We start from the raw sequence: 22,935 nt of genomic DNA, 5'->3' as shown, positions 1-22,935 counted from the left end.
CCAGAGGGATAGGAGACATGGAAGAGACTTCACTGGCAAGCTGTGTGTACCTTTTGAATTCTGAACCATGTGAATGTACTATTTATGCTCAAAAATGTTCAACAGAACTAGAAAAAAATTTGCCCCTGTGGTTCATAGTTCTAGGGGCGCTGGTTTGTCCAGGAGACACGCGGCCCTGGGGCACGAGTCTCGAGGGGTGCGGCTTCCTAGAGCTGCAAATGCTTCCCAGGGCAAGCTGATGGGACAGTGGTAACAGGCAACACAAATGACTCTAGAGTCCACACCGCTGTCCTGGGGACCCCCCTGCTCCTTCAGATCTGCAATCAGGGCAGCACAGGGGAGGCGCGAGAGGCAAGGATCCCAGAGTCAGTTCCCCGAGGTCAGACACAGTCCTGTCCCTTGCCAGCTGTGCGAGGCCTTCAGCAGCTGCTAAAGCCCCCAACCAGTGCCTCCATAAAGAGCAATAATGACAGAACTTACCTGGTGCAGGTAAGCCTGTGGGGTAAGTGTGCTAGATATGATTTTATATCATCAAGGTTCCTACTACCCATCAAGAAATTAGCATCTGCTTTTAAATTTACTATCTGGAACTCTTCCAGTTAAAGCCAGCAGTTGCTAAAATTACCAATGGGGGTATAACCAGGGGATATCACTAGAACAAAACAGGGAACAATGATTGCTCAGCAGGGCAGATGTGCATGTGAGTTCCTCCTTGTGGCACTGGCACAAAGGGCAGCGTCTTGAGTCTTCATCATCTCCGGCGTTTGCCATCCTTCTGAGGCCCGTGGGGGCCCAGCCTGGGGCCTCACAGAGAGAGGGGTCTCCCTCTGCTCTCTACGCAGTCCCTCGTACTCAAGTCCAGCTGCAACCCTCTGCGCCCCATGCCCAGCGCCTGGGCCACTGCCTGGCACACAGGAGGCTTCCAATGTGACACTTCATCTCTTCTTGACCTGCTCCCTTAGTTTTTCTCCCTGGCCACACCTTTGCTGTCTCCTTTATCAGATCCTTGTTCTCTAAATGGGGAAAGGGTCCCACATTTCCTTCTGGGTCCTCACCTCTCTCTGTGACCCCTTTCCAGCTGCTATCACCAGGCCCATAGCTTTGAATCTAGCTGTACACTGATCACCCGCCCCCCCCTCAAAATGACTGACCCCCACCTGGAGCGCTCATGGGCACCTCCCACTCAACACGGTCAAAGCAGAACTCCCTCTTCTCCCAACGAGCCCCTCCCATCTCCCCACCTCTGCAAACAGCACCATTCCCCCAGGTGCTCAAGCCTCAAGTCTAGGTGACCCTTCTCTCCCACCTCTCCCTCACCCTCGCTCCAATCCCTGGTCCGTCCTGCTGCGCCTGACCCGAAGCACACCGAGTCCATCCACTTCCCTCCTGGCCACCTGTGACCAATCGATCGACCGTTTCTGGCCTGGACTATGGCGGTGGCTTCCGCCTTGGTCTCCCTGCTCCCACCCCTGCCTCCAAACAGTTCCTCTGCTCCCAGCAGCAGACGCCCCGGACAGCCCTGATCGCTGTCCTGTCTGTCTCCTCCCTCACCAGAGCGGTCAGCCGGGCGGGCAGGGCCCTGGTCGCCTTGTCCGCTGTTGCATCACAGCAACTGGAACGGGCCTAACCAAGAGCAGGGGCTGTGAGCAGGGAGGGAGGGAGGGAGTGAACAGCAAATAAACGGAAACCCAGGGCCAAACCAATGGAGCCCACTACTCCAAGCTGCCAAGAGGCAGAAACAGGTGAAATCTATGAGGGGGAGAGGGAGGAAGTGGCAGGAGCACCCCAGCTTGTTCCTTCTGGGGGTGGGGGGCAGAGCTGCAGCAAGGGTGTGGACCCCTGTGTGCAGGGGCCTTGCCCTCCAGAGACAGAGCTCACCTCTTGGGCAGCACCCCCTCACACACTGTGCTTTGTGTGAAAAACAGTCCTGCAACTCACCCCTAAGGAGGGGAGGGAAACAGTTGGAAAGTCTCAAAAATATATTAAAACAGCTGTTGTCTTCTCTCTCAGCATTGGCCTCCCTTCCCCGAGGCCCCTTTGCCTGCCACCCACCCCAGCTTTCCAAGAAAAAGGTGCCCAGGGCAGGGAAACTGAGGTGCCCTGGCTGCATCCCAGCCTTGGGGGAGGTCCCCTCAGCCTGGGAGTGGAGGGCAGCTAATGGTCTCTACCGGCTCGACGCCACCGACGACGAGGGGGCCGCTGGGAGGCCGGAGGTGCAGGCGGGTCGGGCAGGACGCAGCGGACAGTCAGGCCTTGCCACAGGGACAGAAAACAGAAGAGAAATGAACAGAGTGAAGAGGGGGGGAGGAGAAGTTAAAGTAGCAGAGGGTGGTGCAGAGTGGGGGGGGGACGCGACAGGGCAGGGGACACAGGAAGCCCCTTGAGGCTGCAGCTTCTCAAGGCGGGGTGGGGCTGGGGGGCACCAGGAGACGGAGGAGCTGGGGGTTGAGGCAGCAGATGCTGCTGAGGGGGAGGAAGGGGAACAGAGAAGGACCTGGCATATGGGAGAGGTGGAAAAGTGGGTCCTGCCAGGGCCACAGCGAGAGGGGAGAACGGAGGAGGACAGGAGAGAGGGGACGTCCCAGAGCAGGCAAGGCCAGGCCACGGCGACCAGCCCGGACCGAGAGGAAGGGTGTGAATTCTCCGGGTGCTCGGCCCAGCTCGAGCGCCTGAGGGAGACCAGCAGTGTCACCTGGGAGCTGGCAGGGACAGGTGAGTGAGCCCTCGAGGAAGACTCTGACAGAGCCAGGAGCCTGGAGAGGGGCCGGGGCAAAGCCTGGAGGGTTCTGCTGCCCGTGCCCACCCCTCCCAGGAGCTAGAAGGTCCTGCGGCCCAGTCTTTTGAACACGCTCACAGTGCCCGCGTGGTCCATCCGGGCCCCGAGACCCTCGCTGGTGCTGCTCCCCCGGGGCCCCACCAGGGTCCTCTTAATGGTGACCTTGACCTCGGCCGAGGACTTACTCTTGGTGCTGGTGACCTGGCTGTCCTGGGCCTCAGGCACAAGGGCGGTCTTGCCCAGTCTCTGGATGATGCTGACTTTGGACAAGGACTCTGGCTTCCGCTCGAGCCCAGGGCGTGGGGGAAGCGCCAGGCGCCGCAGCGTCGGGGTGGCAGCTGTGGTCGCTGAGCTCGTGGCCTTGGCTTTGATGGTCAGTGCTGGCTGTGGACTGGCCTTGGCCGGGCCCCGGCCCAGCTTCTTCAGGACCCCAGCATACTGAAGGACAGAGCTGCTGCTGCTGTCGTTGTCGCTGTCCCAGGCCAGGTCCTCGTCGATCTCCGGGGTGGCCCCTAGGCGGCTGAAGACTCCCGTGGGCTGTGAGGGTCAGAGACGGGACAGGTGAGTCATGCAGTCACTCAACACACATTCACAGGGAGCTGCCCCCTGTGCCTGGCCCCAGGGCTGGGGACACAGCAGTGACCAAAACAGGCCCAGTTCCTGTCCTCGTGGGGCTCCCAGTACAGTGGGAAGACAGATCCAGCCTCTGAAATTATACAAACGATTTTATAATTACACAGTGCCAATTTGGAAGTATTATGTCACCCAAAACGCCATGTTCTTTAATGCAATCTTGTGGGGGCAGACGTATCAGTGTTGATTAGGTTGGAATCTTTGGATTACGTTGTTTCCATGGAGATGTGACCCGCCCAACTGTGGGTCCTACCTTTGACTAGATTATTTCCATGCAGGTGTGGCCCCACCCATCACTGTGGGTCTTAATTAAATCACTGGTGCCCTATAAGAACTCGGAAAGGAGGAGATCGGTGCTGCTGCAGCTTAGACATTTTGAAGATGGCCACTGAAAGCTGACGCGGACATTCTGGAGAATGCCATTTTGAAATGCAACCTGGGAGCAAGCAAACTCCAGCCATGTGCCTTCCCAGCTAACAGAGGTTTTCTGGACACCAATGGCCATCCTCCAGTGAAGGTACCCTGTTGTTGGTACCTTTATTTAGACACTCTTCGTAACCAAATAAACCCCCTTTATAAAAGCCAGTCCCTTAATATCTAGAAGTAAATACCTGAAACTACCAAACTCCAACCCAGCAGTCTGGACTCCTGAAGACAATTATATAATAATGTAGATTACAAGGGGTGACAGTGTGATTGTGAAGACCTTGTGGATCACATCCCCTTTATCTAGTGTATGGATGAGTAGAAAAATGGGGATAAAAACTAAAGGACAAATGGGGTGGGATGGGGGGATGATTTGGGTGTTCTTTTTTCACTTTTATTTTTTATTCTTGTTCTGGGTCTTTCTGATGTAAGGAAAATGTTCAGAGATAGATTGTGGTGATGAACACGTAACTATGTTATCATACTGTGGACAGTGGATTGTATACCATGGATGATTGTACAGTGTGTGAATGTATTTCAATAAAACTGAATTTAATTTAAAAAAAAAAAAAAAAAAAAGCCAGTCCCTTTCTGATATTTTGCATTCTGGCAGATCAGCAAACCGGAGCACACAGTGGTGGGTTCTCGGAGGGAGAACGGTGTGCTGGAGAGCAGGAGGCAGGGAAGCTTCATCTCCTCCCAGAGTTCAGGGAAGCAAAGCTTTCTCTCAGGCACCAACCTCTCAGCCAGGCCCTCAAGGATGAATTTAGCTGAGAAGATAACCTGTGCTAAGTCCCTGAGGCAGGAATATTAACCTCGTTTATTGAGCACTCCACGTGCAGAGCTCTTTACTTGGCTGGGTCTTCAATCCCCACGGTCCTGGGTGTTAGCATCATCATCATGTTCAGGTTCTAGAAGTGAGCAAGAGCCAGAGTGCTTGAACCCTGGTGAGCAAGGGACCAAGAGGCAGGAAACACAGCTGGGGAGCTCAGTACTCATTAATTTTTGGTGATGTTTAAAGGGTGTTTACCGTGCCCCAGACGCCCTCAGCCCCATGCAGCTCTCATCTCATTCGATCCTCACAGCCCCCTAGGGGGTGTGACCCCCACAGATGAGGGAACTGAGGGGCAGGGAGCTTGAGTGACGTGGCCAAGGCCATGCAGCCAGGCCATGGCCAGGCCCATTTCCCCCAGGCTGGCTCTGGGTGCGTGCCCCTAACCACACACTGTGCCTGGGGACTATGGGACTGTGGGACCTTCGGCCCAAGGCAAGAAGAATGGACTTTATTCCAGGCCCAGAGAAAGTCCCCGAGGGGTTTTCAGGAAGGAGGGCTGAGGAGCAGCAGCTGGGCAGAGACCAGGAAGGAGGCTCCCGGCCTTTCCAGGCACAAGAGGAGGGGCGGAAATAAGGTGGTGGCAGAGGAGGCAGAGACAAAGGGGGTCACCAGGCTCGGCGCCTGGCTGGAATGGGGCTGGCGGGCATCCCTGGGTTGGAGGCCAGGAGGGAGTGGGTTTGGGGGGAAACGCTGAGGCCAGTTTGGTACAAGGTGGATGTGAGAGGCCTGGACCCATGCAGGGGTCTGGAAATCAGGGGAGAGGACAGGGCAGAGGACAGATGGGGAAGTGCAAAGGTGGGAGCTGATGCTGGAAAGGCAGGAGAGATGGCCCCAGGGGGGCAGGAAGGGAAGTGTCAGGAATCATATGTGAGGAGGACAAGAATTTTAGGGCCCTGAGTAACTTCTCTATTTCCAACTCACTTTACTCCCCGTCGTCGTGTCTGCCTTGGTCTCGGCGCCGAGGCGGTCAAACACGGACGTCCGGTGGGGACCTGGGAGGGAAGGAGGTGGTCAGCGAGCCCCTGCTGAGTGGCCTGTGGGCTCCAGCTTGGCTGAGCAGAGACAAGTAGGGGCAGCACTTGCTGACTTAGCCTGTGGGTCCACACCGTTGGTGACATTAATCTTAACTTGTATGCTTCTGGCTGATGTCAAATCTGGGAAGGATCAACTAAAATTGATACAAATTCCTTGCATCCCAGGATAAGTACATGCGGCAGGGAGAGTTCTTAATTTCTACTTGTTCTTTTCAATCTTTTTTGAGTCATGGACTTTTGAGAGAATCCGATGAATGGTGGGATTCCTCTCCCTAGTAACAACCTAGATATTCACCAGTAGGAGGGTGTTTAACAATTATAGAACATAAATACCATGGAAATATTAAGCGGCCGTTAAAAATGTAAAGTAGACCTAAATGCACCAGCGTGAAAAGATCTCAAGACATACTGGGTGAATATAAAAAACTATGGAATGATGCCTATAGAAAAAAGAAAACACACCTAGATCTGGGTTTATGTACACATAGATGTCTAACAACAGGTGAGAGATGTAGGAGTGAAGGGAGTTTGTTTTTACCATATATGTTCCGCCATCATCTGTAAGTTTTTCCACAAGACCATAAACAATGTTCTAAAATGATCCTCCCAGAAGAAAGACCACAAGGGGACCCCCAGTTACAAACCTCACCTTTGACTGAGCCTCAACCAGACCCCTCTGCCTCACAACGACACTTCCCACTCATGGGGGCACCTGTCCTCGGCCAACGGTGGTCACTCATTTGACTGGCAGGACATTGCTGAATCTTGTCCCTGCCCCTCGGGGAAGAAGTGCCAACCGAGGGACCGAGGAGCCCAGCTACACTAACTGCAGATGAGAGGGCACAGGAGATGTGGTCCCCTCCCCTACAGCCACCATTGCTGCCCCCTTGGCCCAGGGTCCCCCTGCTTCCTGGCCAACGCCTACAGGACGTGACCACCCCCATGCGATGCAGCGGAAGGGAACGCGGTGCCTGCACCAGAGCATGCCCCCGACAGGCTTGTACCTTTTGCTGCCTGCTGCTGCTCCAGGATCTTGCGGGTTCGGGGGGTGGTGCCTTTGGGCATGTTGATGATGTACTTTCCCTCCATCTCGGCAGTGACCCGGCGCCGCTTGGTGGGAACAGTCAGGCTCTCCTCCTCGCGGCGGGCCAGGGCTGCTGGGGGAGGAGGGCAGAGGAGGTCAGCGTCATCTGGAATGGGATGTTCTCCTGGGGTGGGGGTCGGATGCCAGGCAAAGGGTCCACGGTGCCCTTTATCTCCATGCTTTCACTTGCCTGGAATCCCTTATCTTCCCAACTTGCCTCATCACCACTGACTCTGAACCATTGAGAAATCCCCAGACCAGACAGAATCCCTTCAGCGGAGAGCCTGCTGGGGGATGAAAAGGCTCCAAGGCTCCATCTAGGCAGGGGTTCCACAGGGGTGGGGACTTTATAAAAAATTAATCGAGCTGCAACGCTTGTAATTTGGGCATTGGGCAAAAGTACATCATCTCTAATTAAAAAGAAAAAAAAAAGACTAGCAAATGTGTCGAGGGGTGACAGAGCTGGTCCCTCCTGGGCTCACCATCTTTTCAATACTTTATAAAATAATTTTAATTCTCTTGCTCATGGCACAACATTCAAAAGGCCAGAAGGGAGTGAAGTTCGAAAGGTACTTCCAAACACACAAGCCAAAAGGGAGGCTGCCAGTTGGAGACTGACAGGGCATGGGACTGGGCGTTAGAAAAACGAAGCCCTGTCTCAGCCTCAGTTTCCACATGGACTTCATGAACAGCCCACGACCGCTGTGCGGATGGACACGACAAAAGGCACAAGAGCATGGTGGGTAAGAGGCAGGGCCGGGAGCCCAAGGCTGGAGATCCATTCCCAGTTTCAAGCTGAGACCTGGAAGATGAACAGGAGCCAAAAGGTCCGAGGATGAGGAGCACCCCAGGCAGAGGGAACTGCTGGCAAATGTTCCACAGCCGGAAGGAGCCTGGTGGGGAACCAAGCCAGCCCGCAAAGGGGGAGAGACGCAAGAGATGAGTCCACATGACGCAGGGCCCTGGAAGGTCATGCAGGGGAGCTTGGACTTTGTAAGTTGAGCAGTGGAAAATCTAGGAAAGCTATATGCAAGGGTGTGATGTGATCAGATTTAAGGTTTTAAGGGATCCCTCCGGCTGATGAGAAGCAGTGACTTCTTCACCTTTGACCCCAAGCATCAAACACAGGGCTGGGCGCCAATGCAGGGTCGGTGAACATGTTAAAAATGGCTGAACCTCTCCAAGATGCTCAACGAACTCCAAATAGGATCAACCCAAACAGACCCACGGCATAGCACATTGTATATAATCAGACTGTCGCATGCCAAAGAGAGAGAATTCTGAAGGCTGCAAGGGAGAAGCAACATGTCACGTACAAGGGAGCCTTGATAAGAACACAAGCCAGTTTCTCAATGGAAACCATGAAGGCAAGAAGGCAGTGGGAAGACATTTAAAGCACAGAAAGCAAAAAATGGCCAACCACGAATTCTACATCTGGGAAAAGTGTCTTTCAAAAATGAGGGAGACAGGGTTGTAAATCTCCCTGGCAACACAGAGTATGACTCCCGGGGATGAATGTGGACCCGGCATCATGGGACTGAGAGTATCTTCTTGACCAAAAGGGGGATGCAAAATGAGACGAAATAGTTTCAGTGGCTGAGAGATTCCAAATGGAGTCGAGAGGTCACTCTGGTGGACATTCTTATGCACTATATAGATAACACCTCTTAGGCTTTAATGTACTGGAATAGCTAGAAGTAAATACCTGAAGCTACCAAACTCCAACCCAGCAGTCTGGACTCCTGAAGACAATTATATAATAATGTAGATTACAAGGGGTGACAGTGTGATTGTGAAGACCTTGTGGATCACACCCCCTTTATCTAGTGTATGGATGAGTGGAGGAATGGGGATAAAAACTAAAGGACAAATGGGGTGGGATGGGGGGATGATTTGGGTGTTTTTTTTCACTTTTATTTTTTATTCTTGTTCTGGTTCTTTCTGATGTAAGGAAAATGTTCAGAGATAAGACTGTGGTGATGAACGCATAACTATGTTATCATACTGTGGACAGTGGATTGTATATCATGGATGATTGTATGGTGTGTGAATGTATTTCAATAAAACTGAATTTAATAAAAAAAAAAAGAAAGAAAAAAGAAAAAAAAAAATGAAGGAGAAACAGACATTCCCAGATAAACAAAAGCTGAGGGAGTTTGTCACCACTAGCCTGGCCCCACAAGAGATGATAAGGAGTTCTACAGGTTGAAAGGAAAGGACAACAGACAACAGATTGAAGGCACCTGAAGAAATAAAGATCTATGATGAGGTAACAACATGGGTAAATATAAACGCCAGTACTACTGTATTTTTTTATTTGTAACTTTACTTCCTACAGGATCTAAAGGGCAGATGCATAAAATGTAATGATAAATCTGTGGTTTTGGACTTGTAATGATAAACATACAATTTGTGACAAAAAAAGCATGAAGGTGGGGAAATGGTGGGGTGCAGGAACATTGTGTATACCATTGAAGTTAAGTTGGTATCAAAGCAAACAAGATTGTTACAGATTTAAGACGTTAAATTTAAGCCCCATGGTAACTACAAAGAACACACTGGAGAATATACAAGTGCATAGAGACAGAAATTAGAGTATAGGTTCCAGGGATGGGGGGCAGAGGGAATGGGGAGCTAATGCGTAACGGTACAAGTTTCTCTTTAGGGGGACGGGTAAGTTTTAGGAATGGAAGGAGCTGAGGGCATCACAACACTCCCATAGACTGGTATGCTTGGGAGTGACTGACATGGGAAAGTTTATATTTATACATGTTCCCACAATTAAAAAACATAAATAAAAAAGAAAGAGCAACTAAAGAGACAATGACAATTAAATGCAGTACATTGTCCTGGATGGGATCTAGCAAGGGAGGAAAAAGGCTCAAGGGGACATTACTAGGACACATGAAGAAAACGGAATATAGACTTAAGCTTTGTATTGCTGTTAAATTGCTTGATCTTGGTAACTGCACTTAAGGCAGTTACCTAAATGAATATCCTTGTTCTTAAGAAATGTACATGGCAGTTTTAAGTGTTCAAGGAGCATAATGTATACAAGTTACACCCAAGCATTCAGAAAATGGATTGAAAAATTGACAAACAGATAGACAGACAGATGGATAAATGGATTTGTAGATCGATGGATAGAGCTAGAATGATATGGTAAACGCGGCAAAATGTTAAAATTAGTGGCAGGGTGAATAGGGGTATGCTGGAGTTCTCTATATGGGGTTTGTATTGTTTTTGTAACTGTCCTGTAAGTTTGAAAGTCTTTCAAAATAAAACATTTTACTTAATTGATTAATTAAAAACCATATTTAAAAAAAAGATCAGTGGTTGCCAGGGTTTGGAGGGAAGGTATGAAGAGGTGATTTTCGTGGTGAAATTATTCTGTGTGAAACTGTAATCGTGGACATGTGCTGTTGGGGACTGAATCATGACCCCATAAAAGGCACCCTCAGTTCCCATTCCCTGGTCCTGTGGGTGTGGACCCATTGTAAGCAGGATCTCCTAGATGTTACTTCAGTTAAGGTGAGGCATAAGAATCGGGTTGGGCCTTAACCCGGATTACTGGAAACATTTATAAACAGAATGCAATTCAGACAGAAGGAGAAGCCACAGGGAACTGCCAGAAGCTGGACGTCAACAGAACCCAGAGCAGAAAGAAGATGCCACCTCATTCACTGCCATGTGACAGAAAAGCCAAAGAACCCCAAAGATTGCCAGGCAGCCAAAACATACCAACCCAGGAGGAAGCCTCTGACACCATGAGACAATAAACTCCTGTTATTAAACCAACTCACTGTATGCTATTTTTTCCAGTAGCCAGGAAATTAAAACACATGTCATCGTGCATTTGTCAAAATCTATAGAACTGTACAACACAAAGAGGGAACCTTAATATAAACTAAGGACTAAAGTTAATAAATGTATCAATATTGGTAAATTGTAACAAAGGCACCAAGCTAATGCAAGATGTTACTAGGGGGAACTGTGTGGGGTATGGGTGGGTGGGTATATGGAATCTGTGGACTATCTGTTCAATTATTCAGTAAATCTAAAAATACTTTAAAAAAATAAGTTCTATTAATTAAGAAAAGAAGAAAACAGCCTATGTGTGTTTAAATATACCATCTTGGGTGCTTCCAACCATCCTGAGGGAGGGTATCCACATCCCCCAGTCTAAAGACATGGAAAGAGGCCCAGACAGGTGCGGTTCACAGACCAAGTTCACAGAGGTGATGCAAGTCCAAGTGCTCTGTACACCTTGGCCTTCAAAGCACCTCGTATTACTGGGAGCATGACCCCCAGGTACCTCGTGCCAACCCACAGTCACCTCCAGCTCCTCCCGCCACCTGCCCGAGCCCCTCACCAGCGGCCTTGGCACTCTTTGCTGCCATCTTGTTGGACACGGTGACTGAAATCTTGGAGGTGCTGGTGTCTGGCCGCCTAGGAGGTGTGCCGGGTGGGGAGTCGCGGTTCAGGCTGTTGGCAATCATCCGGGAGGCGGCTGCTAGGAGGAAAGCGGAGAAGCCAATTGGGCAGAAGTCTCGGGGCCAGATCAGAGGCCAGCGTTGGCCCCGCATGGGGAAGGGGCAGCTGGCGCCACCATGCAGCTGCACGTCCTCAAGAAGAGGATGCTGGAGGGTGGTGGGGTGGGTTGAGTCTCCCCAGGACTAACCCACCCTGCCCCGCACTGGAGGCCTTTCCCAAGGTCCTAGACCAGGTGTGGTTCCCATCACACCTCAGCCAGCATTTATGAAGCTGGATCCAGGGCCTGGACAGGGCTGAGCCCTTCCTAGGCCTGACCTCTCAGACGCCCCCCTCCCCTCCCACCTTGGTTTCAGCCACCCTGGACTCCTGGAGCTTCCTCACCCACAAGCATTTGCCTCCTCAGGGTCCTTGTAGTTCCCTCTGCCTGGGTGCAATTCCCTGAGATGCCACCTGGCTTGCTCTGTGTCTTCATTCAGTGGGAGCTGCAGCCTGCAGACCAGAGGCCCATCCCAGAGGGAGGAAGGACACCAGGCCTGGCTCAGGGTGCAGGTGCTACTAGCTTTAGGCTACTAGCTTTAGGCAAAGAGATCAGGGATATGAAGTTTTATCATCATGATAGGTACAGAGGGTTTGGGTGGAGGGAAAACAATCAGCTATGTCTTGCTCTGTTGAATTCAAGCAGGAGTCAGGATGTCACAGTACAAAAGAACCTTTCATCCATAAAACTGTTTGTATTTTGCTGGGTTTTTTTTTCTCCCACAGACACACACACATTCAATATTATAGTGTATGCAAGTGACTGTAAGAGGTCCACTGCTTTTCCTTCTGTGCCAGTTTCCCCTTCTCTTCTTAATGGTCTACTTTTTCCACTACTTAATTTTTTTGTTTTAATTTTCAAAATTCATTTTAAACTATTAAAGATACTCACAAAGGTATGAAAAGTATGTACCATTTGATTTCATTAAGATAAGAGTTAAAAGACAGGTAAAAACTAATCTGTTAAAATCAGAATAGTGGGTACCCGTGAGAGGGGGTGGTGACGGGCGGGGAGTGAATGGGGGTTTCTAGGAGACAGGTCAGGCTTCTGTGTCTAGATCTGGATGCTGGTTTTGTGGACGTTCCACCTGTGGAAAGTCCTTCAGCTAAACTGTTATTATTTGAATCCTTCTCTGTATGTACATTATGGAAGACTCGTGCAGAAATGAACCCCAACTTGCTCATTTGCATCCACACCCTTGGGCAGGCCTTGTCCACACTGACTCTGGGCTTAGCCGTGTGACTTGCCTTGGCCAATGGAATACCAGCAAATATTCTGCAAGCAGATGCTTAAGAGGCACTTTGTGCACTGGGGCCTGCCCTCAGATGCTGCTTCCACCACACGAACAAGCCTGGGCTAGCCTGCCGGATAATGCAAGACATGTGGCCCAGTCACACCCATTGCTCCACATCAAGGTGACCACCAGACATGTTAGTGAGGCCACCCAGGATCATCCAGCCTCAGTGGAGGCTGCAGGTGACCACAGAGAGCAGATGACCCACAAAATCATGAAAAATAAACGTCTGCGTTTTAAACCACAGTTTGGGGGTGGCTTGTTAAGCAGCAAAGACTGATTGATATGTATGTTAAATTTTTAAGGTCTATTTAAAAAAAGAGGCATCATAATGCTGAAGAAAGAAAAGTATAAATATATATATATACATATATAGCCACTTACAACCCAATTCATTTTTACCCTAAGAGAAGAGGGCCTCAGGTGGCTCTGCATCCACCTCTGCAAACTACAGGAGGGCAGGGATGACCAGGTGTGTCCCTTGCACTGCCGGCGTGTGAGAATGAAGGGAACAGGCCTGAATGGATAAGACTCACCGCTGGAGGTGCCTCGGCGAATATCGAGTGGGAGGGGACTGGGGCTGCAGGGCACCGACTCAGTGGCAGCTTTGCACACGTCCTGTGAAAACACAGGTGCCTGAGTTACCATGGGACGGGAGCATGAGGTAGGAGAATCGGGAGCCCAGAGACCTGAGCAATACCAGTGTGGGAATGGGGAGGTGGTGAGGGCAGAATCAGAGCCTAGGCTGCTGGAGGTTTCAAGACATTTCATTCCTAACCACAAGAAAGCACCAGGCAAATCCAAACCGGGGGACACTCGACAAGATACGTTGACCAGTACTGTTCAAAACTGTCATGATCATAAAAAAAACAAGGAAAGACTGTGAAACTGTCACAGACCAAAAGAGACTAAGGAGAAATGATGAATAAATGCACTGTGGGACCCTGGAGCAAAAAAAAAAAGGACATCAGTGGAAAAACTACTGAAATCCAAATAAAGCCCATAGTTCAATTAATGTATTGTATGAATGCTAATTTCTTAGTTTTGACGAATATACGACGATGGTGTAAGATATTCACATTAGAGAAAGCTGGGTGAAGGGTGAAGAGGATACGGAAACTCTCTGTACTGTTTTTGGAATTTTTCTGTTAATCTAAAAATTATTCCAAAATGTAAAAAGTCTAAAGAAAAAAAAAAAAAGTTTTGCTAAGTGACTTTCTCTGTGACAACTGAGATAATGCCCCTGGTCTGAGAAGGCCCCCACCGTGGGGTCCTGTCCTGGGGACAGATGAAGGCCCAGCCCTGCAAAAGAGGAAGATAACAAAAAGTGACGAGAGTAACCACAGCATCTACCATTCAGTATAGTGCAGTGCTCGCGAGTGCATGTCTGGAGCAAGCTTCTTTCTCAGTCGAGTGGGTGAGGATGAAACGAGTTCAGGAGTGTAAAGGATGGCAACAGGGCCTGGCAGAGCACGGCAAGTGCTCAGTAGATGTTGGCGTTAGAATGGAACAAGCACTTCGTTCCAGTCCTGGCACTCGGTGCCACATACACCTGTCGGATGGCCACTGCCACCGCCACCCTGTGAGGCAGGGGTGTGTGAAAGCCTGTGTCGTTGGGACTCTGGAAGGTGCTCACCAGTCTGTGATCACTGCCAGTGTGGGGGCCAGACTGGGAAGGCCATGTGTGGGCCAAGTCACCATCTGGATCCCACATAGAGAGCTCCTGCCCTGGGCACAGAGAAGGGTCCCAGTGGGGATAATTATCATGAGAAAGATGAGAACTAGTAATAATAAAAACTACCGACGGTCTTTACTGAGACGAGGGCTTTATACAACTTACCCCCATCCCCATTTAATACTCACAAGCGCCCTTCAAAATGGGTTTGCCTATCTGCATTTTACAGAAGGAGAAAGTAAGGCTCAGAGAGGTTACGCAACTTGCCCAATGGCACACAGCAAATGGTGGAAGCAGCCTCAGAACTCAGGTCTGCCTGCCTTGGCTGCCAAACCTCCTGATGGCTCTGCCATGGACCCCCCCGGGCTCAGCACCCACCTGGCGGTGCACCACCTTGGCATGCTTGAGGATGGCGATGATGTCACCCACCACGGTCACGCCCAGCTCGTTCATGATTTCCTTGTTGAGGTCCAGCAGCATGCTCTTCTGAATCCTGTGGGGAGATGGCCCACAGTGAGGCCCTGGGGGGCCCAGCAGCTCCCAGGCTCCCCCAGAACCCCCCACTCCCCACCTCCCCTCAGCAGCCTTACCTGTTATCCACAAACATCACAGCATAGTTGACAGCAGGTCCCGGAGGAATGCCGGCTTCCTTAAAGAACTGGATCCATTCAGAAGTGGCTGGAGGGTTGGACAGGGCTCCTTATTCACATTATTCTCTCTCTAGAGAGCAGCAGCAGCAAACCACAACAGCAGCAGCTCCCACAAATTAAATGCTTGTCGGATGCCAGGCTCTGGGCTAAGTGCTTCACACAGAATGGAATTAAGCCCGCCTAACAACCGGAGGAGTTAAGCAGTACTAAGCCACTCACTCCCTCCCTTTCTAATATGGAAATTGAGGCAGGCAGAGGTTGGGCAACTCGCCCCAGACCACACTACGATCTCCAGGAGGGCTCCCAAGCTGGCCTAACTATTCTCCAGCTCCCTACAGCTCTGTCCTGCCCCAGAGCCGGTTCCTGCAGTGATTTTACACATGCTTGCCCGGGGACAAGCATGCTCTGGGAGAGTGGGGACTATAGGCTCTCAGCCCTCGTCCCCCTCTGTCCACCCAGGCCAGAGGACGACAGGATCCACAGGGGGATGGAAAGAGGGGGTCAAAAAGGCCAGCCCGTGAGCCTCGGCCAACCCCCTCCTGGCCAGAGGAGCAGCCCTGCCTCTGAGAGAGAGAGAGGCAGGGGGTTGCCAGCATAGGCTTTGGAGCGTGGATTCGAATGCTGGCTCTGCCCTTGCCTGGCAGAGGGACCTTGGGCAAGCTGTTAACTGCCCTGTGCCTCAGCTTCCTCAACTGTAAATTAGGGATGATACAGTCAACAAGTATTTACTGAACACCTGGCTCAGGCCAGGTCCTGTTCTAGGCACTGGGGATACCGCAGGGCTCCAAAGTCCCTGCCCTCATGGAACTGACAGTCTAGTGACAGCAGCACCAACATCACTGGGTCACTGTGCAGATTCAGGGAGAGTCCACATGAAGGGCTTTAAATGGCACCCGGCCCAGAGGATGTCCTCAACCCACGCCAGCCATTATTATTATTACTAGTACCACTACTATTACCGCTGCTACTACTGCTAGTAGTGCTATCTCTATGGCTATTACTATTATTACTGCTGCTACTATTATTACTGCTACTACTATCAGAACAAATGCTGCTACTACTACTATTATTACCACTGCTATTTTTACTACTACAATTACCATTACAAATACTAGTAATAGTCCTACTGCTACTACAACCACTAAACGTGGAGCCAAGGCCAGGACAACGCAGACCCACCTGTGAAGCTTTACTGCCCCTAACCTTCTTTCCTGGCCTCTCGGTGGTGGGCCTGCTGCTACATGAGCTCAGTAACTCCAGGTAGAATTTTTTCTTCACATTTTAATACCTCTGATACTGGCATCTGCCTCACAATTGCCTGTGTGCCATGGTTGAAGTGGCATCCTGTGTTTTCCTTTCTTATGGTACATAATATAACAGTACATCCACGATATTTTAGATTAGAAGAAAGTTGGTATTATTATACCCATTTTGCTGATAAGACAACTGAGGCTCAGAGCAGGAAAACAGACTTGTTCTGGGTCAGAAGTTGAGTGACTGGCAGTGCACGGCCCCGACGCAGCTCACTGATCCCTAATTGGGGGCCCCTGCCTGTGAGCCACTCGCTCCCAAGGAGACCCCTGCTTACCCACACCAGCCCCATCTCCCGGGTATCTGGCTGCCTGAGCCCTCAGGGACAGGGGCAGGCGAGGGGCTCCTTCCCTCAATACTTCCTCCAGCAGCCCGCAGGGAAGGGCACCTTTTCCTAGTTTGCACAGGCACTATCCACCTGCCCAGCCATGGGGCTCTGGGTTCCATTAGCCAAATACACCACTAATGATTCCATTTAAATGAGATGCCCAGAATAGGCAAGTCTACAGAGGCAGAATATAGATTAGTGGTTGCCAAGGGCTGCGGGAAAGAACCAGAAGGAAAAGGGGAGTGGCTGCTAATGAGTATGTGTTTCCTTGTTTTTTTTTCTTTTTTTTTTTTGGGGGGGGGGTTTGATGAAATTGTTCTCAGATTGATGGTGATGACTGAATATACTAAAAAGCAATGAATCGTACCCTTTAAATAGGTGAATTGTATGGTACGTGAATTATATCTCAAGCTGTTATTTACCCAAAAAAAAGCACCACAGAGGTTAGGGGTAGCTCTCTGCCTGAGGCAAAGCCTATGATTTTAACCACAAGGTGATCAGGATCCAGTGTTCCAGGACCTGCAAAAGTCCCTACATCCAACACATGCCATCATCTTATGTACTACTAAGAAAGAAAAAAATGCTGCCAATTAAACTATGCTAAGCCACCAGCTACTGCACGCACCCCCATTTCAGAGAGGTTAAAACGTGCAACAAGGTGTATGCTGGAATCAGTACACACCAGGAGACACCTACAGAAATGTTCACAGCCGCATATTTGAGTCAATGAACATGTTCTATTACGCTACTGCACTAACAGTAGCAAAAAGAAACAGTGATCACCCATGCTGTGAAATACTATACTGCAGTGAAAAGGAAAGAACGCCAGCTACGCACAGCAACACAGCAGGGACTCGCACTGTGGAAAGAAAGAAGTCAGACACAAAAGAGCACACGGCATGATTCCATTCATGTAGGTTCGAAACCAAAGTCTAAAGAATAGGAATGTTCCCACTGGTGAACTGGAAAAGCAGGGAAAGATTATCACAAGAGGTGAGAGAGTAGTTTATTCTATCTGGAGGAGGGAGGCAGTAGTGATTGGGGTGGCACACGCAGAGGGGTTGGCAATATTCTATTTAATGACCTAGATTGTTAGCTGAGGGGGGTGCTTTTAAAAAACCTTTTTATTGAAATATAACACACACACACAAAAGTAAACCCAAGTCTGAAGATTTTCATAAACCAAACACACCAGATCAAGAAATAAAGTTCTTCCAGCACCCCAAAAGCCCCGTCCCAGGCCCCCTGTCTCGTCACTACTCCTCCCTGCCAAGGACAACCACCAACTGCTAACGACACAGATTAGCTCCCCCTGTTCCTGCACTTTCTATAAATGGAATCATAAAGGATGTTCTCAGACATTTGTTTTTCAAGTATTCTTAAAACCACACAACTATGTTTTTTGTACTTTTCTGTAACATATCAGAAATCTCAATGTTTTAAAAGTGACCAACTGATTTCCGTGCCCTGGCAATCCTAAAGCAGAGCTTAAAGAGAAGACGATGATTAGGCTCACAATATTAATAACAGTTCACGTTTATTGAGAACTATGCCCGAGATGCTGCATGCGAGAATCTCCTCAATCCTCTCGACATCCCAGGACATAGGGAGTGTTATTATCTTCATTTCACAGGTGAGAAAACCAAGGCTGGCAGAGGCCACACCGAGCTGAGCAATTTCACCCCAGGTTCTCCACTGCTGGGCCGGGCCGTCAGGAGGCCGTGAAAGAGCAGAGCGGCTAGGCCTGCCTAGGCGGGCCCCAGCCCCTACCCCTCCGCTCCTCAGCTCACAGCTGTTCCTGCCAGTAACCTGGCCCTCCCGCCACCCCCCTCAGTCACCCCTCAAGGCTGTCCCTCAAAAAGGGCAGTGGGAGGGGGCGAGAAGGCCACAGACTCACCCATAGTCACTGAGACCATTGTCGCCCTGGCACTGGTGCTGCTCCCTGGAGCCTGGAAGAGAGCATGAGGGGAGAGGGCCCATGGGTCGCCACTGCTTGTGGTTGTATGTCCCTCTCCCTGCCCGTCTGTCTGCCTGCCAGAGGGGCATTCCTGGGCTGGGGGCTCACAGCCCAGGAATAGCCCGGAGCAGCTGGCAGGAAGTCAGCCGGGGACAGAGCTGCCACCACAACTATCACTTCTGCCTGGGCCCAGGCCCAGGGGCAGCAAATGTCCACAGCTCCAGTCCCGCCCCCCCAAAGGTCAGGCTGGAAGGGGAGAGGGACAGAAAAAAGAAAACCCCTGCCCAAGACTTTGACCATAAATACCGATTCATTCATCCATTCAAAACCTGTTTATTGATATTTTTCCACACACACACAAAAAGATGTACACGAATGTTCATAGCAGCATTACGTGTAAGAGCCCCAAAGTGGAAACAACCCAAATTTCCATCAGCAGATGAATGGATAAATAAAAGGTAGCATATCCTACAACAAAATATTAACAATAAAAAGAAATGAAACACTGATACATGCAACAACGCAGGTGAACCTCACAGACATTATGCTAAGTGAAAGACGTCAGTCACAAAGGCCCACATATTGCATGATTCTGATTATAGAGACAGAAAGTAGCTTCGTGGTTACCAGGGGCTCGGGGAGATGGAGGGATTGGGGCTGATGACTAAGGGGTGCTGGGTTTCTGTTGGAGGTGATGAAAAATGTTCTAAAATCAACAATGGAAATAGATGCACAAGTCTGAATATACTAAAAACCAGTGAATGGTACACTTTAAATGGGGGCATCGTATGCCAGGTGAATTATAGCTCAATTAAGTTGTTACCATAAAGAACAAAACAAAACAAAACAATCCACTGAGAACCTACTACGTGCCAAGCACCATCCCAGGAGCTGGGGAGACTGTGGTGAACAAAATTACGGCGCTTAGCATCCAGTTGGAGATGGGGGAATGGGAAACAGAATAAAGACAATAAATAAGTAACTGATGCAGTATATTAGAAGGGCTTTGGTGTCAGGGAGAAAACTAAAGCAGGGTATGGGGGTTGAGGAGGGGGTGGCCATTTTAAATGAGGTGACCTCTCTAGAGGGAAGACCTCTCTAACGTGATGTTAGAGACCCGAGGGAGAGAAAGGGGGGACCCATGTGCTTTTGTGGAGGAAGCATGTTCCAGGAGAAGGAACAGGGAGTCCCACGCCCTGAGCCAGCAGCTCCTCTGGCATGTCTGAGGAAGAGCAAGGAGGCCGGCGCACGGTGGGGTGAGCAAGGAGAGTAGCAGGCGACAAGGGCAGCAGATCATGAAGGGCCTCAGAGAAGAAACAGAAAACCAGTTTTCACTTAGGTAGGATCAGCAGACGCTAGAAAGGTGGTGAAGACATTATTAGCACACTGGATCTCTTCTCTGCAGGGGTGAAAAGGAACTAAGGGAAATCACTTTCTCCTGTGATGCTCCAATGCTAGGACCACTTGTTACACACTGTCCCACCCCACTTCCTGCCCACTGAGACCTCCTCCTCCCCCTGGTCCAGCCCCGCTCTTCCATCTCTACTGCCAATTCCCTTCACCCTGGTCCCTTCTACCCACCCAGTCCCTGATTCTGACCCTTCTCTCTCCCTCCTCCTCTACGGGGCGCAGAAGGCCCTCTGTCACAGCTCCTTTCCGTTTACCATCACGCACAATCTCCCCTCACTGGGAACACTCCCCTCCCCACCCCGTTTTGATGGTATAAGTGTAAGAGTATAGACTCTGAAACCAGAATGCAGTGTTCAAATCTGCCACCACCACTTACAAGCTATGTGGCCTCAGCAGGTCATTTCACCAGTCGGGCCTCAGTGTCCCCATCTGCAAAGTGGGATTTTACAGTTGTTACTTACCTTAGAGGTTGGCTCTGGGGGTCAGGTGGGTTTCTATGTGTAAAGCACTTGGAACAGGGCCTGGTGGATGCTACTCTAGAAGTGTTAGCTATTCTTCATTACAGCCTGGTCTCATCCCCCTGCCACCCACCCCAGCCCGCCTTCGAACACCCAGGTGCTTGGCCTGCCTCCCCGCTTTTACAAAGGATGTCACTTACGCCTGGAATGCTGACCCACTCCTGTCCTCCTGGCAAGCTCCCCTTCACCCTCCTCAGCTGCCAACTGCTTTGTGAAGCCTTCCCTAAGTCCCCCACTTTTGAGACTCTCTCCTCTACCTCCAGTCTGAGTTCACCCTGCCCTTCTCTGGCTTCTGCCGCATCTCTTATTGCTGAACATGACCATAAACATGACTCTGCTTTGTACTTGGCTTCCTTAGGTCCATTTTGAACCTTCTGGATTTTACTGCTGATGGGGACAATACAACAGGCATCTCTTAAAGGGCAGGGCATGGAGAGACCAATAAGTCAGACAGAGGAACAACTTCTCACATCCCAAGCACTAACTATGCACCAGGACCAGAGACAAGTGTCACACAGACGCCTCCCAACATCCCTGTGAGTGAAGACTGTTATTAGCCCCATTTTAACCCACGAGAAAATCAAGACTCAGAAGCGAAATCATTTGCCAAAGGCCACACATGTCTAGCAAGTGGCTTTACTGGGATTCGAAAACAAGTTCTCCCTGATTCTGATGCTCATGCAATAGCTGCTGCTGAACATTTCCTATGTTCCAGGCACCAAGTATGTTCACATCTCGGTAGCTTCTTACCATCATCCCGGGAAAAAAGGTAAAAACAATGCCCCTGCCACAGATGAGAGTGGCAGATCCCAGGTGACACAGCAAGTAACTGCAGGGCCAGGACTTGGACCTGAGTCAGTCCAATGGTTATGGTTGATGCTGAAGGCTTTAGCCGTAACTACAAGAAAGGTCCCTCTTTGCAAGATCTCAGTAAATGCTTACCAGAGTCCTGTAGGTGTTCTCTGCCTATTGCTACAGAATTCCCTGCTGGATGTAATTTCCTCTCTTCAGCATCTTAAAAATCCATCTCCAGCACCAACTTTCTGAATAACGAAAATTATCACAATAACAACAGAAAAATGACAGCTCCTCTAAAGCAAGCCATTACCACGGACCAGACACCCTGTGCTAAGCCCTCAGAAAGCTTGGGTCTAAATCCTGATTTTGCCACTTCCTAATGTGACTCTGGGCAAGTGGCTTAACCTTTCTGGACCTCACTTCCCTCAACCGTAAAATAGGAATGACGGGAGTACCAATTCTTCAAGTTGCCAGAGCGATTAAATGAGTTAATAAATGCAAAGCCCTTAGGACAATGCTCAGTAGGTGGTCAGAGCTAAGTATGCATTAAATAAAATAAATAAATCTTTAGGGAGCTAGGAAAAAAGGAAGCAGACTCAGTGAGACAGTTATTACTCTAATGCCAGTTGTGTGCAAAGTGTGAGCCAGGAACTGAGTATAAGATAATCTGCCATGGTCAGAGGGATCCAACAATGTGAAATCACTTAGAGCATGTTATTCCTTTTTCAAAGCCTTTTAGTTTCTAGCTATAATTTCATCAATTGATCTGATTCCATTGTATTTTAGATTAAGTCTTGCTTCTCATGGCCAAGCAATGCTAGTTTTCCATCTAGGATAGCAACACAAATTTTCCTTCTCAAATTAATTGACTGGAGGAAAATGCATCAGTTGTTTTAAAGAAAAACCCAATACTACAAGATACAGCAAAACTGGCCAAACAGTAGCAGCAGGATCTTAATTGCCCAACTCCACATTTCAAGTTTTTCCTACCGCAGTCTCTGGGCTTCCTCTCTTCCTCTACTTCCTTCCATGTCCCAGCTACACCACTGATTTTCAGAATCATCATCATCATTATTATCACTAAGCTCCTACCATGGCAGGCCGTGAGCTTAAGAGCTTTATACACACACTTCATTAGAATCCTCACAATGACCCCACAATATTTGTGACTATTAGTTTTCATTCTACAGATGAGGGGATGGAAGTTCAGGGAGGTGAAGGCACAGCTCATTGCCGCACAGTGGAGCTGGATCTGCTTGAACCTAAGTCCATCAGCCTCCAAAACCAACACTTTCACACTCCCACATCCACATCATCCACTCCAAGTGCAAACATCACCACCAGTACTAACAACTATAGTAACGAAGTGAGCACTGAGTGCCAGGTGCTGAGCTCGGGGCTCCTACATGCACGAGCTCGACTCCAACCCATGAGGGAGGTGCTGGAGTTGGATTCTGACCCCCATTCCACAGAGGAAACTGAGGCTCAGAGAAAGAGGTCTCTTGTCTGGGGCCGCACTCGGAAGCTCCGCATGCCACCCATCCCCACCGCATCCGGCCCAACACCACCGCTCCCGGCCCGCGCCTCACCTGGCCCACGGGGCCCGCGCCCACTAGCGCAGCCCGCCCTCCCGCCCGGCGGCGCCAACTGTCAGACCCTCCTCCCTCGGCCCCGG

The 22,935-nt window shown here is 50.0% G+C and overlaps 1 protein-coding gene across 11 annotated transcripts; it reads right to left on the bottom strand.

Annotated features, from left to right (window-relative positions):
- Positions 1-1,964: 1,964 nt before the first annotated feature.
- On the bottom strand, positions 1,965-22,882 carry C27H19orf47 (chromosome 27 C19orf47 homolog). Of its 11 annotated transcripts, none has more exons than XM_037819447.1 (11): positions 21,405-22,812; positions 20,321-20,373; positions 18,475-18,526; positions 14,879-14,966; positions 14,667-14,781; positions 13,150-13,231; positions 11,161-11,301; positions 6,709-6,861; positions 5,592-5,662; positions 2,962-3,313; positions 1,965-2,252 (listed from the first exon to the last, which is right to left on the bottom strand). In XM_037819447.1, the coding sequence occupies exons 3-11, from the start codon at positions 18,491-18,493 to the stop codon at positions 2,155-2,157; spliced, it is 1,119 nt and encodes a 372-aa protein (XP_037675375.1). In that variant the 5' UTR covers positions 18,494-18,526; positions 20,321-20,373; positions 21,405-22,812; the 3' UTR covers positions 1,965-2,154. The 11 variants fall into 11 exon arrangements, with proteins under 11 accessions (XP_037675375.1, XP_037675376.1, XP_037675379.1 ...); XM_037819448.1 differs by having other exon boundaries at positions 6,709-6,858; positions 11,161-11,298; XM_037819451.1 differs by lacking the exons at positions 20,321-20,373; positions 21,405-22,812 and adding an exon at positions 22,850-22,882 and having other exon boundaries at positions 6,709-6,858; positions 11,161-11,298.
- Positions 22,883-22,935: the final 53 nt, after the last annotated feature.

Source organism: Choloepus didactylus, chromosome 27 (genome assembly GCF_015220235.1).
Source record: "Choloepus didactylus isolate mChoDid1 chromosome 27, mChoDid1.pri, whole genome shotgun sequence".
Lineage (NCBI taxonomy): Eukaryota > Metazoa > Chordata > Mammalia > Pilosa > Megalonychidae > Choloepus > Choloepus didactylus.
This window is presented reverse-complemented; position numbering and strand designations above follow the sequence as displayed.